This window comes from Protopterus annectens, chromosome 9.part0, assembly GCF_019279795.1.
Source record: "Protopterus annectens isolate FY-2018-M chromosome 9.part0, PAN1.0, whole genome shotgun sequence".
NCBI classification, from domain to species: domain Eukaryota; kingdom Metazoa; phylum Chordata; order Ceratodontiformes; family Protopteridae; genus Protopterus; species Protopterus annectens.
Window position 1 is genome coordinate 1,928,605,716 of NC_056743.1, and position 17,411 is coordinate 1,928,623,126.

The following is a 17,411-nucleotide window of genomic DNA, read 5'->3' on the forward strand; positions in this document are numbered from 1 at the left end:
CTTCTTTTAGGGAGGGATCCTCTTCTTTTTTCATTATAGGTTGTGACTGGGGCAGTACAGATTCTGTAGGGTTTGCGTCATTCAGAAGCTGCTGGAAGTATTCTTTCCATGTGCCTTTGAGATCCTGTGCACTGGTGAGCAGGTTGTTGCAGTCATTCCTTATGAAGGTGTCTGTTGACTGTCTTCCTTACCTTTCTGTCTTTGTGTTGCAACCTGACAAATTTATTTTTGTCACCTACTGAGTCACTTTCCAGAATTTGATAGAGTGCCTGTGATACCTTGCTCTTCACTATTGTATCTGCTCTCATAACCTGTTTCTTAGCCAGTCAGTATTTCTTCTTAGTCTGGTCCCCACTTTTTCCTGTGCTCCTTTCTTTTGATGACTTTCTAGACTTTCTTTATGTACCTTATTTCCATACCTGGTTTGGCTGCATAGCTGTCCTATAGTCCTCACACATGCTGTTTTGAGGTGCTGGAATTGTTCTTCAGCTTCACGTATTTCTTCTTCTTCCTGCGCTGCTAGAGCTTTCTGTATGTCCTTGAACTTTTGCGCGTTCTCTCCAGTGAATTTACAGGTCTTCAACCTAGTCACGGTTGACTTTAGATCCTACTCTGACCACTGCTTGCAGCTGATTGTGGCAACTAGTGATTTATGCTGTGGGCTGATTGTTTCACTAGGGACGACTTTGCAGTAGCTGATTCTACCTCAGTGCTCTATCCTTACTAGGAGAAAGTCTACCTGAGTTGCATGTTGGCTACTCTCGTATGTAATTTTGGGACTGTCTCTTCTGCCAAAACACGTGTTGACCACCATCAAACCATTTGCCAGGCAGAAGTCTAGAATGTCTCTCCTTCTTTAGTCCTGTTGCCTTATGCATGTGTACCTGGGCAGTCTTCATATCCTGTTCTGTCTGTCTGTCCTGATATGTGCATTCAGGCCCCAAAACCAACTCATGTTGACCTACTTTATCTAGTAGATCCCGCAGCTGCTGCCTGAATACACTCTCTTTTTTCTCCTATCATAATCCTGCTGTGGGGCATAGGTTGAGATTATGATGAATCTGTCACTAATTCTGATGGCATCCCTCACTGTCTTCTGAAGTCTTACCCTCGCCACAATTCCCACACCATTTCTAGTATGTCCTCCTCCTCTTACTAAGTAGTAGAATCTGGATCTTAAGCCAAGTGACTTTCCTGTACTGCCCTTCCATCTTGTCTTCTGTATACAGAGGATGTCCAACCTCCTTCTTACCATCGTGCCATCCACTCACAAGCTCCTTCTTGTTAATGAACATATATTGAGTGTAGCAATCCTTAGTTCATGTTTTGCAGGTTGATTGGTTTTACGTCCAGCTTTCGCTCAGCAGAGCTATCCCAGGTTACCCAAGCTGGACAACTGGACTCCAACCAACTAATAGCTTATTGACTCAAGGCTACTGGGCTTTTTGATGTGCACAAACTGGCTAGTAGGGGCAGCTTGACCCCTCATTGTTAGCATGGGTCTCTGAAATAGGTTGGAGTAGGCCCGGTCCTCAACCCAGTTATCACTGACAAATACCAATGCCCATTTTTGGTCCTATAAGTCAACATGACCAAATCACCTAAAGACAGTTTTTACACTGTACTGATTCTGTTCTTTTAAATTGGAATTGCGCAAATTTATACCAATCTTTTTTGAGGGTTTACCAAAGAATAACATTCCCTATTTATTCTGTTTAATATGTAATCTGTGTTGTTTCTATTAAGATAGTTGTTGAAATTGTCAGTATCACTTGTTTTGGTTATGTGTGTCGCTGTTTTAATGCCATCAGTATACTTTGTAACCCAATAAGAATAATATGGAATTTAAGAAAACACCATATTAAACAGGACAGAACCCTGTACAGATTCCTGAGGGACTCCAGCTTTAATCTGTGCTCACACTGAGTATTGAGTTTAATCATCAGTGTCTGGGAGCTATCACTTAGCCTGTTGTGGACCCACTTATTAATATAGGTTAATGAAAAGTTGGTTCAGTGAGGTAGTAGTGACACCATGCAGTGGATTATCAAAAACTTTTGACAAGTCCAAATATACATCTCAAACCCCAATGCCTAAGTCCAGGCTTTTACTAACAGATTCATGCAGTTTTACATGATTGGTAAATGGATCTGTTTTTGGTAAATCCATGTTGATATAAATCATTAATATATGTACAAGTATTAAAGTATACTCAAATGATCAACTAAAGATAGACCCCTGCCCTCAAAAAAAAATAGATATATACGACTTTAATATATTGTAATAACTTTCTCCTTTTCACTAAAGTGCCTATTGTATATTGTACATTCTTTGTTGTCTCTAAATATTTCTGTTAAAGTCTATGTAAAACTGACACTGTACCTTTCAATGTCGTTCTTGTTTTTTTGGAGCTTTTCTCCCCAGGCCTCTGCTGAAAATGGGTACTCACACAGATGGACTATCCCGGTCAACAAATGTAAAATAAAATAAATAAAATAAATTAATGAAACCTAATAAACTTTCACGTATCTAGAAGGCAAAACACTTACAATAAAGAAAGTTAAGTTGATTGGCCTATAATTATTGATTCCGTCAACCACACTCTTAAGTTCATAGCCGCTTACTAGGCTATTGATCAGTGAGGATCTTTAGAAGTCAAGCTATACATTCCCATGAAGTTTTTAGCCACTATATTTTAAGCAGAGATGAACAACACATTTACATGTTTCCGCTATCCATGTGGGACAAGGGTGATAAACCAGTGGTATATTTTCTGTTACCCATCCATTTATCTAGATTATTTATGAATGATGTAAGAGAAGTACTTTGCTTTATGTGGAGAGGAAGATGATTCCAAAGAAGTAGTATTCTCTGCGATGCATGTCTCTCCCTCCAACATGTTCTGTTTTTGTTGCAAAAGAGATTTAGATTTCTTGAATTGATGTTTATGCCCCTCAACTTGTGAATATGCAGTAGGTCTAACAGGATAATGTCTGCTGAGGCTCTGTACTCAAAGCAGAGGTTACCTCCCAGTAGCCTGTATGACACTGAGAAGAGGGTCAAAGCTTTGAGATGGTCTGTATAGTTTTCATGATTTAGGCCCTTGATTTCCTTAGTAAAAAAAAGAACTGTAGGCATTTGAATTTTGTCAAATGTTTAGGCAGGTTAATACCAAAGGGGGCATTATACTAAATGAGTAGCCTGATGAGTGTGGAATATAGTGGAATGATCACATCTCTGGACCTGTATGCCATCCTCTTTGTAATAAGCTGTGCAATGAAATGGCACTTTCCTACAATAGTGGATACATGGTGATCAAAAGACAGTTAGTAGTCCATGTAGGTTCCATGGTCCCTAACTACTGGATCAATTTCCAGAGGTGTGTTGACAGTGTGATAGTTCTAAAGGACTTCTTGTTCGCTGAAGGATACTATTATACATTTCTTGGCATTCAGCTTTAGTCCATGATTTTGATGCAAGCTATTGGTTTGGGAAAGGCCCTCTTGAAGGATAGTGGTATCGTCTAGGGAGTTTATAGTGGCATCAAGTTTAGTCATCTGCAAACATGGTCAGCCAAGAACCCTTTGACCTCCGAGAAGTAAATGCCAAAGAGATGGGGCCCAAGGACTGAACTGTGGATCACATTGCTAGTTTAAGGTCTTTTGAAGGAGGTAGGGCAGTCCACACTAATTTCCTGGATTTTGTGAACCAATTTGCTATTCAGTGAGTTACACAGGGATTAGCATTTAACTGGGATAGTATATCAATGATACCCAAGTGTGGGATAGTGTCAAACACCTTTGTGAGGTCTAGTTATGCAATGTATACTGTTTTACCCTCATCTATTGCATCAGTAACTTTCTCAAAGAAATCAATCAGGTTAAGTAGGCAGAATTTGCCCTAAACAAATGTAAACTACCTTAGGTCAGGCATTTGTAGGTTACCTATGTCCTGATTTATTAATTCTAAACTATCCTTTCCATGGCTTTACAGATGAGGCTGATCAGACTTATGGGTCTGTAACTTCCCAGGTGTATTGAAGCCCCACCTTTGTGCTAAAGAATAACAGTTGTTGTCCTTTATTCTTCCACCACAAAGCCTGTTTGGAGGCTGACATTGAATAGCCTCTAAAGGGTGGTTTGACAGATCCTTTTTCAGGCTGGCTAGTAAGCAGCCTAGTATGTTATCCAACCCCAAAGAAGCAGTGTTCTTGACCTTGAATAGTGTCCGTCACCCCTTATGAATGGGCACCATGTTGACCAATGTCCAACTCACAAGGAGTGCAAAGGATGATGATAACACATTCTGTTTAAACAACTGTTCAGGTGAGAGCCCTACCCACTTGCACAAACCTGTAGAGCAGGCATGTACGTACACACACACTCCTAAGGTTTGTCAGCTTACAAGCAGTGAATTAGTGACCATACTCCCATTTGCTTATAGACAGCTTATAAACCATGTAACTGCTTGCTGTGTATAATTTAAATGGTAGTTTCCATCCTTTAAAAAGCACAGAAATGTGACAAACATTTTTACAAATTGTTAGTAAATGACTAAAAGCACGATTACTTATTGACACCCTGTGCATAGCACAGGATATGGACCCAACCCATACTATGACATGTACATACACCAGGTTATACGTGCATACACACTGCACACAGAAATACGCACTCCCAATGAGATCCTATCACAGGCAGTTAGACCTGTACGTTAACAAATGCATGCACACACACTATACAAGTGGCAGTCTGCACAGAGTGAGGAGTATTACAGTGGACCTATTTTGCTGTAACATGCTGTAACCTGCTTGGATATGCCTACTCACAGCAGCAGCTGTGCATGGCTATAACTGCATTACATCTTTGCTGTTTTATTTTGACCTTATGAGTATGTCTGTTTGTGAATCACCATACTACACAAGGTCTGAATCAGAGAACTGAACCATAAGGCACGGGAGCCTGCTTTACTTACGCCATGCTGTGGTGGCTATAATACCTAAAAATGGCAAAGACCCATCAGATCCAGCTTCATACAGGCCCGTTTCAATTTTAAAACACTGTACTAGCTAAAAAAATAGCAAAGATGTTGCCAAAATTGATAAGATATTGTTCAGTGTGGTTTTGTAGAGGGGAGGCAAACATTTGACAATATTAATAGAACAGTGATGGTCCAGAGAGAAGTGAAATGTAAGAAAATAATGCTGTTGTTGGTGAGTCTTGATGCAGGGAAAGCATTTAACAGAGTAAACTTGGGTTTTATGAGTAGGGCAATGGAAGCATTTGCATTCCCTGATACAATAATAAGGTTAGTTAGGAGGATATATTAGGGATTGAAGGCAAAACACAAAGCTGGAGGGTTCTTCTATGTTAAGTTGTATCTGAACTGAGGAACCAGGCAGGGGTGTCCTCTTTCAGCTTTGTTATTTGTGTTATATTTCAAACCATTGGCAAAGAAGATAAGGGGCTCATAAATTCAATGATACAATTGGTAGCATAATCAAGAAAAGTCGGTTTTATTTGAAGACAATATTACTTTGTATCTGATAAAGCTGGAAAAGGACATCTCTGTGCTGTGAAACTTTCTGAGACAATTTTAGTTTTTTTTGGAATATAAAATGAATAAAGATAAGCAAAGGCTATAGCTGTAAACTATGCACCCACACATGAATTGGTTCAGCAATACCCATATTTATGTGTCATGATAAAATGAAGTATTTAGGAGTATGAGTTAAAAGGATTCTGTTATGGCAGCTAATGATATGTGGGATGAGACTAAACAAAAGATAACAGAAAAAGTGAGAATCTGGAAACTCTTGTCTATGGATATGGATAGCAGGATACAAGCAGTAAAATGTTTTTAGTCCCTTTAGTTTTATACACAGGTCAGATATATTTTTATTAACCAGCAGAAAGGTTGTGGATAGTAATTAATGAAGAGCTGAAGGACTTTATTTGTTAGGGGAAGAGGGCAAGATTCAAGTGGGATAAGCCGATCCTTCCAATAGAATAAGGTGGTATAGGACTATCTGATTTGAAGGGATATTTTCAAGCTAAACAGTTAAGGCTCTTATATATAACGCAAGCAGAAAGCTGCAATTCAAAGTGGGAGAAGGGGTGATGATTAAGTGGATGGGGGGATTAAAGAAATAAGGAGACAGTGGGGAATTTGGATGCAGGTCATTATGGCGAATAACAGCAGACATACAGAATATTATTAATTTCATTATTACAAATATAGAATATGTACAGATTTTTTTTCCCTGGGCCTCTGCCGCTCCTACCCAGTTGGATTCTCCTGGTAATCAACTAAATAATCAATTAATAAATAAATACATTAAATAAGTAAACTTCTCTACCCCATGGCCCACATGAACTCCTCTCCATCGAAATGTTTCACTCTTCAGTAAGTGTCCTGAGCACATAGTATGTCTGACAATTGCTGCTGCAAATGTTAACATAATCAGACTACCAAAGGAACTTTTGAATTTCACCTCAAGTTACAAGAGTACAAAAGAAAAAAATGCCTTCTACTAAAATCTATGCAAGGCCGTTTTGAAGAATCAAACTAAACTTAATTGTTTTCCCTCTTTTTTGTATTAGTGTGTTTTGTACTGCAGTGTTGAATCTGCTGAAGGGACACCCCCAACCATACCCACATGCTTTTTACTGCTGAAGATGAAGCTAAATTAACACTTTATCATATTTTAATCTAGCAGTGTAACAATTCCCTGGAAAGGCAATAAAAGCCCGTAACAATACAATTAAATGGTGTGACTCATGTCAAGTATTTAGATTTCAAAGACCTTGTCTTTATATCCATAAAGATTCTACCGCATTGATTATTTTTGGTGGTAAACCATCTGTGGGGGGGTGGAGTAACTGCATTCCACTGAAGTACCGGATTGGCCCTCCCCTCATTATTCATTTATTATTTATTTCACATTTGTTTACTAGAAGAGTCCGACTGGCCAGAAAGTGCACATTTTCAGCAGAGGCAATGGGAGAAAAGCTCCACAACCACAATATTTCAAAAAACAAGTGCAGATATTTTCAAGCACAAAATATCATTTTACACTAAAAAACATGAGTGAAAAAATGTTGTAATGAGAAAAACATAGAACATATATTTCATAGCAGAGTATAATGAAAACCAATAACATGAGGTGAAGAGAATATGTGAGGAAAAACTCAATAGTCATATTGTTATATAGATTAGTATATGATAAATGAGATCTGAGACAATTCTAATAAGATAATTAAAGAGATATTACAGATTACGTGATTAGAGACAGTGAGGTGAAATTGAGTGATGTCTTAGTTTGAAAAAGGTGTTCATATTATGGTTATAGAAGGAAAAAGGAAGAAAGATGGAGAGAAAGAGATTATAAGAAGAGCAGGATGGGGTGTCTTCGGGTAACTTAGGTGAGTAGGGAGGAAAGATCTACAGCAATGAATTAAATGAGGTAAGCTAGTGGGGAAAACAAAAAAGAGTAGAGTAGGAGGCTGGAGAGGGTTGTGAAGGGGGTGAGTGAAATATAGTGAGTTCAGCCAGGATTGCCACAGGAGCAGGTCCAGGATTTTGTAAGGTATTGTTTTAGGGAGCATTTAAAGGTGGGGAGGTTAGCAATAGCTCTGATCATCAGAGGTAAGGAGTTCCATTTTTTTGCAACTGAATACAACTGTAGGCTTCATCCAGGGGATTTATCTGATTTATTTATGGTGAGAAATTGTTTATCTTCCAATCTAAGAGTTATGTTTGGAAAATACATTTTGATTTAAGGGGTAAGAGCTGGGCAGGGTAATGGTTTGTGTATGATTTTATGCATTGTTATAAGATGAGTGTAGGAGAGCTGGAGGGGGAGTTCCAGACAGCTAAGGCTATGCAGAACTTTACAGTGATGGGTAAAGGAGGATGAATTAGTAGAAAACTTGGCAATTTTGTTGTAGCAGCTTTCAAGTTTGTTTTTATGGAGGGTTGTAAATTAGTTAGAATTGGTGCTCCATAGAGTAGGGAGGGCAGAAGGTAGGTTTTGGCCAGAGTAATTTTGTGGGTGTACTCAGAACATGTTTGTTTCTGTATAGCATGCTTCGTTTTTCATGGGTTTTCTTGATATTGCTTTGGATGTGGAAGTCATATGTAAGATTATCATCCATTATGACTCGTAATAGTTTAGTATGGTGGACTCATTCAATTTCAGTGGCACTTGCCGAAAAGATTTTGAAAGATGCTTTGTTAGAGGTTTCTGTTTTGGGGGTAAAGAGTAGGAGTTTGTTTTTTGGAGGTTGAGTAGGAGTTGTGCTGTTGTAAGCCAAGCTTCAATGGAGATAGATTGTTGAGTGATTTCTTGGAGGTGAATCAAGGTGTTTGAGGAACATATGATAGTAGTCATCTGCATATTGAACCAAAGTGACTTCAAAAGAAGAAGAATGTCATCATCATCATCAACCCCCTTTTTCCCATTTTCTACATGGGGTCAGTGTATCATATTAACTGTTGACATCTCTCTCAATTCAATGCTACACTCCTGCCTTCTTTGACACTCATGAAAAAAACACACCAGCACACAACTCTTCCAATCCAAAAAACACCCACGAAAATGGAAGGAAGGAAAAAATCAGCTTTCAGGATGTATAAATTACATTTAATAATCCAAACGTTCTGGTACCTCGGCAGTTCGCCTTCAGTGGAACAGTTTCAATTACATTACATCCCTCATATATAATGACATCATCCAATTAATCACAATCAATTAACCATCAAATGCATTTTCTTAAAGCTCAAACACACAAAATATCAATACAATAAATACTTCAATTTTTTAACTAATAAATTGATAAACCATGCTGAAAACACATTACTTATACATATACTCTAAATCCAATATTATACTCTATACTGCCAATATGTCAGTTTATCATTTGTACATTAAATATACAATATTAAATACATATAAAGCACAATACTAATTACTAGCAACATTATAATTATTATAAATATTATTATGGCCTATGATATTGTTCAATAAATATAAAAAGAAAAAAAAATAATATACTATCAGCCTATTCCAGCATCCAAATTCATCCCTCTAGGATGTATAGTGTGATAGTTAAAAATCATCTTATGTTCCAACCTATTCAATTCATTCTTAAAATTCCCTCCTAATGAATGTGGTCTAGCTAAAACGCTGAAGTTGAATCCATCAATTTCACACTTATGTATAGTGGCAAAATGAAAAGCCACTGGGCTATCCATATTTTTTCTCCTAATATCCCCCAAAAGTTCTAGAATGCGAACTTTAACTTTTCTAGTTGTTTGTCCTATATACCACATAGGTTCCACACAATTACAACCCAAAATGTACACTACCCCAGAAGACGTACAATCAAATTTTTCAAAAGCTACGTATTTTCTACCATTAATTTTCTTCCCATGCATGTTGCTGACCTTCTCACACATGGAACATTGTCCACATCTGAACATTCCAACATTCCCATCAGAAGAATATAACAATTTCTTATTCAGTAGCTCCTTTAGATTTTTATATCTACTATATGAAAAAATGACCCTCTTAGGAAATAAATGTCTGATAGAAACATCATCACTAATCACATGCCATAGCTGTTTCAAATTTTTTTCTATAATTTTTGAAAATTCTGAATACTTGGAAACGAAGAACATTTGTTCTTCATCATCATCAGCTTTGCCTTTATATGCTCTCCTACAAGCCCCTACATTTTTCTTTTTTTGTATTAGATTATCATAGATCTTACGAAGTGAATCTTCAGAATAACCAATTCTAAATAGTGTTGAATGAAACACTGAAATATAGTGCCATACATGCACACAAATACAGTTCCGAGCCCTTGTCTCGTTGTTAACCAAAACAAAAATAAATATAAATATTCATAAGACTGGTTGCCAGAACTGTATAATATATAGTCTCACAGCAATAACAGAATTCAGGATTGTTAACAAAGTTAAACACCCAAAAAATGAATAATAAAAAACATACACCAGAATATAAATATTGACAGATCTGAGTTATGTTAAATTACATACTGGAATGTAGCGCCATATGTAAACGCAAATACAGTTTCAAGTCCTTGATTGATTAATAACCAAAGTCACTTGTAGTGCCTGTTATTTATGCAATAACAGTTTTTGGTTTGTAACCTGATTCAAGAATAAATGCTTTTTAGCCAAATTACCATTATGCTGGTCCATTTTTGGAAGTAATTCCTCTTGAAGAGGGCCAAAGAGGTGCTCTGCTTGACATGTATGGGCAGTCTATTCAGAGTCTGGGGAGTCTCTGGGTCAGGAACCTATCCCTCCAGCCTGTTTTGTTTATTGTGATGACAAGGTTTAGATCCCTGGAGCGTGTGGCTCTGAGGGATTGGGATTTCTTTAAGTGTAGCATGTCCAACAGCTCTGGGTTTGACATGGCCTTGTATGTTAAGCAGAGATCGCCTCTGAGTAGACGATATGTGACAAGAGTATAGCTGGAGTTTTTTAAGGTGGTCAGCATAAGGCATCTGCTTTAGGCCTGTGATTCATTTAGTGAGGTATTTCTGTGGCCTTTCCAGTTGTTGCAGATGTCTTGAGAGGTACATACCAAATGGGGCATTGTATTCTATAATGGGTCTAATGAGGGATGAGTACAGTGGGACAATAACCTCCTGTTTTCTGGATGGAAAGCCCTTAGTGATGAGGTGTGCCACATAGAAGGATTTCCTGATTGTTGTGCAATGTGGTTATCGAAGGTGAGACCACTGTCCACCTATGTCCCTAAGTGTCTTATCACACTTTCGGTGTTTAGTGTACTGACACCTATGTGGTAATTCACGGGTACATGTTTTTTCCCAAAGGGGATAACTATACAATGTTAAGTTGTCAATCTCGCCTTCATTCTTGCTTGATGGGGTGAGGCATCCTCGAGGCTCCTGCACTCACTGCTTTAGCTAGAACTACTACCTTTTCTCGCCTCTCGCCCCTATCCCATAGATGCAAGGGTGGTAAGTACTAGATCTCGTCTCGCTTTCGCCGGGGAGGTCTTCTTTTCCTGGTAAGTTGCTGTTATTTTCATTTGTGATATTTAAGCCCCTTTTAATTCAAAACTCTTTTTTTGATAGTTTTAAAGTTTTTTTCTACCCTTTTCCCTTTCTCCCTTTTTTACTCCTTGTTTTATTTTCTCCCTTTCAATTCCCCCCCCCCCCTTCCCCCTGTTAGATGGTGTGTGTTATAGAATATCAACTTTTTGTTTTCATGTGGATAATAAAAAGGCCTTCCTGTTTCCAAAGTGACTTGTCCAGATGGCTTTTCTCGGTCATCACTGAAATTTATATATACAGGGGGGAAAAAACAGCTCAAAACCCAAGCACATTCAACTAGGAAACTAGCTACCTTCTACAGTTTTTTTCAAGCTACTTTCTTTTTTTTTTGTGCAGCTGCCACTACTGCCACCCTCCACACTTTGTTTCCCAAATTACAAATTGGACTTGGCCTCAGGACAGAGCCAGAGTTGGCTCTACAGTCCCTCAAGGTTTTTTTGTCCCATTGAGCCAGGATAAGAGGTGCTAGGGACGTCCCATAGGACGTCCTAATAGGCGAGATTGACAGACTTACAATTACACTCAGTTTAGGCATCCACCATAATTTTCCATGTTAGTTGTCTTCTCTTATTTCTTCTCTGCCTCCCTCCCTCCATCTGACCTTGTGACAGACCTGACAAAGAAACATTAAGACTAAGACCATTCAGACCTGGTCCCTTTTTCTTCTGTAAGTCTTCTCTTCCTTTTGGGAAGTATTTTATGTTTGGTGTTACCTTCTTTCAAAACACGATCTGGGTCTGGGGCCACTTTGCATGGATATGGGGGGTAAAAGGAGTTCTCAAAAAAGGTCGAAGAGCTAAAGAAGTGCCGAGTGAGAGCCCCGGATCGGCTCGAACCCATCAAGCAAGAAAAGAAGGCTAGAAAGACATACTAATGGGGAACGCATGGGTAGGTACATAACTTCTTATTTCTTGGCATTGAGCTTGAGCCCATGCCTCTGGCACCAAGCATCTGTTTCTGTAAGGCCCTTTTGTAGAGTATCCACATCATTGTGGATTCAATAATGGCTCCCAGTTTGCAGTCATCTGTGAACTTTGTTAGCCAGAGTCCCTTAGTGTTGGCCTGTACTTCAGAGAAGTAGATGCCAAACAAGAGCGGTCCCAGGACTGAAACCTGAGGTACTCCACTTGTCACTTGTCTGGAGCTGGATTTGGAGTTGGCTACATTTACAGTGTGGGTTCTGTCTGTAAGCCGGTTGGCAACCCATCGAGTGACGTAGGGATTAATGCCCAGCTTAGTAAGTCTGTCTATGATTCCAAAGTGGGGGATGGTGTCAGAGGCCTTGGCGAGGTCTAGATAGGCTGTGTGGACCACCTTACCCTCGTCCATGGCTCAGGAGACTGATTTGAAGAAGTCAATCAGGTTCAGGACCATATTGTCTTCTGCTTTTCGGCACGTGTCCAAACTACCGTAATCTGTTTACCTTTTCTGTATTTGGAGCTACTTTGGCTTCTGCTCTTATGTCCTCATTTCTTCATCTGTTACACAGTGTGCATCCTACCACCCTTCTCAAGCACTTCATTTCCATCTCCTCTAGCTTCCTCATCTGCTCTGCCTTTACTTCCCAGGATTCTGTACCTACAGTAGTACTGGCTGCACCTCTTTCTTATATAGCTTATTTTTTCAGTTTCTTTGGCATTCTCCTGTCATTCACTACACCTGAGACTCTATGGCAGTTAGCTGCAGCCCCTCTGATTCTAGCTTCAGTCTCTTCATTTAGACTTCCCTTCTCCTCAACCACTTCTCCCAGATACTTGACGCTATTAACCTGTTCCACTATCTTCCATCCCAATTCTCAGCTTCTTCTGATTCCCCAATTTGCTGCCATTACCACTGTCTTATATGTGCTTAGTTTCATCCCATGTGCCTTCAGTTTTGAATTCCGTTCCCCTATCCTTTGCTGAAGTTCTTGCTCAGAGTCTGCCTGTAATGCTACATCATCTACATACAGCAACTTTGTTGATCTGTCCCCTCCAACAAGAAGATGAATATAGAAGCCAAGAAAGAATATTTTATTTAATGCAAGGAGGTATAAATTTAAACTTACTTCCCAGGTGAGACTTAACATCTGCAGTTTATCAACTCTATATGCACCTAGCAAGGGAAAAATTACATGACAGCTATAAGATGGCCTTCCTTGTCACTGTTGCAGTATTTTATACTCTTGGGATATCTTGTGAGGATAGCCTAACATCTGTCCAGTATTCCAAAGCCTTTACACCTTCCAGGCATCATGTGTCAGATGTATGTCCTGCATGCAAGCAGTAAGGTACATGTGTGACATACAGTCGCCTAATCCTCAGAAATGTTTTGCCACCAGTATGACTGCTACCTCTGAATTCAGTCTGTACTCTGTTCACCAAGCTGGTTAATCTACTGAGTCTTCTGCAGATAAGTGTTTTGTTGAGGTTCCTTCCTTTCTTTTTTTATTCCTTGTAGTTTATTTTCATGTCATCCAGGAAGGGAAATGTGAGTGTGGACGGCAGAGTCACCATAACTATAAACACGAGAAGTGCTTTTTTTTTAATATATACCACAAGGCAGGAACCAAAATACCTGAAGGCAGAAAAATAAAAATATATCACTTTATTAGCGCCTTTTTTTAGGGGTGCTATGTACAACCATACTCAGTATGATATTTATCATGCATTTGTCTGTAAGAGACTCCACAGCTGTCAGTCATCTCTGTCAACTTATTTGGAAAACCAACATCTGAAGCTTTTGACTCAGTATACCAAGGCTGAATTCACCTGCCCCGAAGTTCAGATGCCACTTAAGAAAAAAGCTAGAAAAGCACATACTAAATTTGTTGCTGTCCGGCCTCTACCAGATGTCTTCCGCAGGTTAGGTAAAGAATCCGAGGAATGTCTGGTGCTGATACCAGTTCCCTTTGCCACTTCCCAGTTGGAGGCCGACATGGCCTTGTCTGCATGAATGTCCGCTGAGGCTGTGCATACATTTTGATATAGATGGAGAAGGGAAACCACAACTGATTATATCTGAAGGGCCTAGGGGGGATTCTTCAAATTTTAGTTAGAGAAGAGGTGCTTGATACCTTCATAAAATCTAGGCAGGGGTCTGAACCTCCTAGATTTGTTAAAGCAGATGTCCCTTTAAAACAGACACAAAAAAACAAACGTGACTTCTAAGGCTGGTGTTGGTTTAGTCAACATTCCATACAGAAATGAAGACATCTTCTTGCCAGTTTCTTACTTAACAGTCCCGAAGGCAGCAGCAGTTGTACTTACTTCAGCGTTTATCAAACAGCTGAGGATTTAGCAGTTTACAGCAAAAGTTGCCTGATCTTCGTAAGCATTTTTTTTTATCTTGACCTGCAAATATCATAACAATGAAGATCCATGTTTAGAGTGATGCTTGATCTAGAGGATTGCTGTGTGGCAGGGCTTTATGTTGAGAATCAGTACAGTAGGCTGTAATATCAGCAGTGGTTGTTAACAGCACAGAGCTTAATAGGGCTCTATGTTGTAACTGCAAGACTGATAACTGCAAGTTCTGTGACTATGAAAAATAAACATCAAACAGGAAATACATCAGTGAATGTTGAAGCTCATTGTACTATTTATAGTGTTTTTTGAAATGCCCTTTTGGGCTACTGTGCTGCTGATGTAGGAGTTGGGGCTGTACTTCCCCATCCCCCGCTACTTATACATACATACATACATAGATATATATATATATATATATATATATATATATATATATATATATATATATATATATATATATACTGTCTCAGAAATTGCTGTACCTTGTAAGGAAATATTCTGAGATACCAAAGACTCTTAATTAGTATGTAAGAACTTCTGTTCCCAGAATTAGTCCTACAGTTCAAGGGTAACATTTACTTTCCTCAGAATTTCAAATGGTTTCCACTTCATGCTATGGTGCTATGTGAGTGTCAACACCAATATTTTACATTGGCCAGTACAAGAATGAAGAATGTAGATTTGACCAATAGGTATGTCTGCAAATAGGGGTAAAGAAAATAGACAAGAGGGGCCTGGAATTTACTGGAGGGAATTAACAATGGAGTCAAGGTAGTGGAAGCAAATAACTCCAGAACAAAAGATAATAGAGTGGGATGAGGCTTAGCAGACATTTGGACTTCAGGTTAGAGACTGCTCTCAATATAGGCAAAGAGAAAGGGATAGGGGAGTGCTAAGTGAAAGACCAGCTCTGATAGAGTTTTTAGTTGAGTCTTGAAAAGAAGCTTCTGTTAAAAATGGGTAATTAGTAAGAAACTTAAAATACACCATGCTAACTCTAAAAATCAATTAGAGAAATAAATGATTAGTAAAAGAGAATGGAAAAGCAATTGATAAAGAAACAATGGAAGAAATTTGGATGGCTGTCAAGTATGTAACAAAATCCAGAAGGTTTAGGATTTTTGCATGGAAGTTTTTGCATGAGTATTTAATACCCCAAGAACACTTTTGAGAATTTTTCCTCATATAGATGACAAATTCTAGTGGTGTGTTGAGGAAGAGATAAGTAATTACAAACATGTTTTTCGGGAAAGTAATGAGGTGACAGATTTCAAAAATTCCCTCCTGTATACTTTAACAACTTTATTGGGGGAACAAATGATTGTAAGTAAGGAAATTATTCTTTTGATCTGAGATATAGGATCTGAATTGTCTAGGCCTAGTAAGGCCTTTATGATCTAGTAAGGCCTTTATTACGTTTATTGCTATTGGCTGCCAAAAAGACAATTACTACTACTAAAAAATGGAAATGAATATCTAAAGCATCTGTAATGAAGCACTGTATATTGCAAAGAAGATAAAAAAGCTGGAGGTGGGATCTTTAAAAAGTGAAAGAGCACATTTCATAGAAGTAAATGGAATCTGTGTGTGCAATACATGCAGAATAATGTACAGCAGGAATAGTTAGGGTTAAGGGAAGGGCTTACCATCATTTGCTCGAGGAGATATTGCTAAGAGAGGCAGTAGCACAAAGAAACATATAACACTGAATGCTGTTTTCCATAGGAAATCATTGCCAATGCAGATTCAGAAATGATTCACTTGTTTTTGGAGATTTATTCCTTCTTTGAGTTGGAGTGACTGTGAAGTTGATATATATAAGTTTGGGGGGTGCAAGGGAGCTTTCCCGCTGCAAAAAACAAAGTTGATTTTTTTGCCCTTTCAGGTTGTCAGCATTCAGAAAGTTGGCATTTCATACATAGTAAGATGCAGGAATTGATTAGCTTGTATAATTTTAGAATAAATGAAAATTGTTAGAAAGAAACGTACATGTATTCTTCATGGCAATGACAATGGAAACTGTCATTATGATTTGTTTACTTTTTTATTAATATATGTAGTGCTGTGTTGTAGACTAAAATGTGATGAGTTAATAAACTTGTTAAAATATGAGTGTGTGTGTGTGTGTGTGTGTGTGTGTGTTTCTATTTTTTTTTAACTGGCATTCTAGTTGAAGAAATTTATTCTGACAAGATTCTAGCATATCAGTCCATAAGAGCATGGAGTCTGTAGTGAAGATGCTGTGAATGATAAACTAGTAATTAACTTTGTATAAATAAGATCGCCTCTTAATCTCATTTAAAGAAGATTTAAACTTGTATCTAAAGCACCCCTTTTGTTTCCCTTTTAGGTCGGGGTGAGTACCTACATATGTTTTTATATTCTTTTTATTTTGGTTTGTATGCAACAGAATGATTCCAATTTATTTTAAAGTAGATACTATTGTTTGTTTTGAAAGCTCTGGTTTTGAAGGATGCAGATTTGTTATGTACATGTGTACAAATTCCGAAAGTAAACATGTACAAAGCTATGCATTATATACAGTATGAAGAATTTATATTCTAAATATACTGTATATTGCATGTAATATATATTTTATCATAAAAATATATAAAACTATTGCATTCATTATATGCTCATTGAATGCAGTCTACATATGTTTGAATATGCATGTAAATGTATACAGGCCGTAGAAATGAAACACGAAGTAATATTAAAATTCATGTTAGCATAAAATGGGGATAAATAATGTACATTCAAAATGTTTTCACTGTTTCTACTATATTGTACTTTTGACTAGGTCTACAATCTGTTTAACATGGATACATCATCTATGAGTTAGAATATGTATATCTAATGTACTGAAAACTTAAGAAATAAAACATTATAATGTCAAACTTGTAACACATGCCACAATAGAACTATTATTACAAACTCAGTATCAATTTAAAGTCAAAACACATAAAAAATTATCTAATAGTACACAGTAATAAAATACACTTTTTTAATTTTT

General features: G+C 37.9%; 1 protein-coding gene across 1 annotated transcript in view; it reads left to right on the forward strand.

Annotated features, from left to right (window-relative positions):
- LOC122810833 (voltage-dependent P/Q-type calcium channel subunit alpha-1A-like) overlaps positions 1-17,411 on the forward strand; it is an 874,328-nt gene that overhangs the window by 107,670 nt on the left and 749,247 nt on the right. The window contains exon 3 of the mRNA XM_044082387.1: positions 16,749-16,754. Coding sequence (XP_043938322.1) covers positions 16,749-16,754 — 6 coding nt within the window. The remainder of the gene's footprint in view (positions 1-16,748; positions 16,755-17,411) is intronic.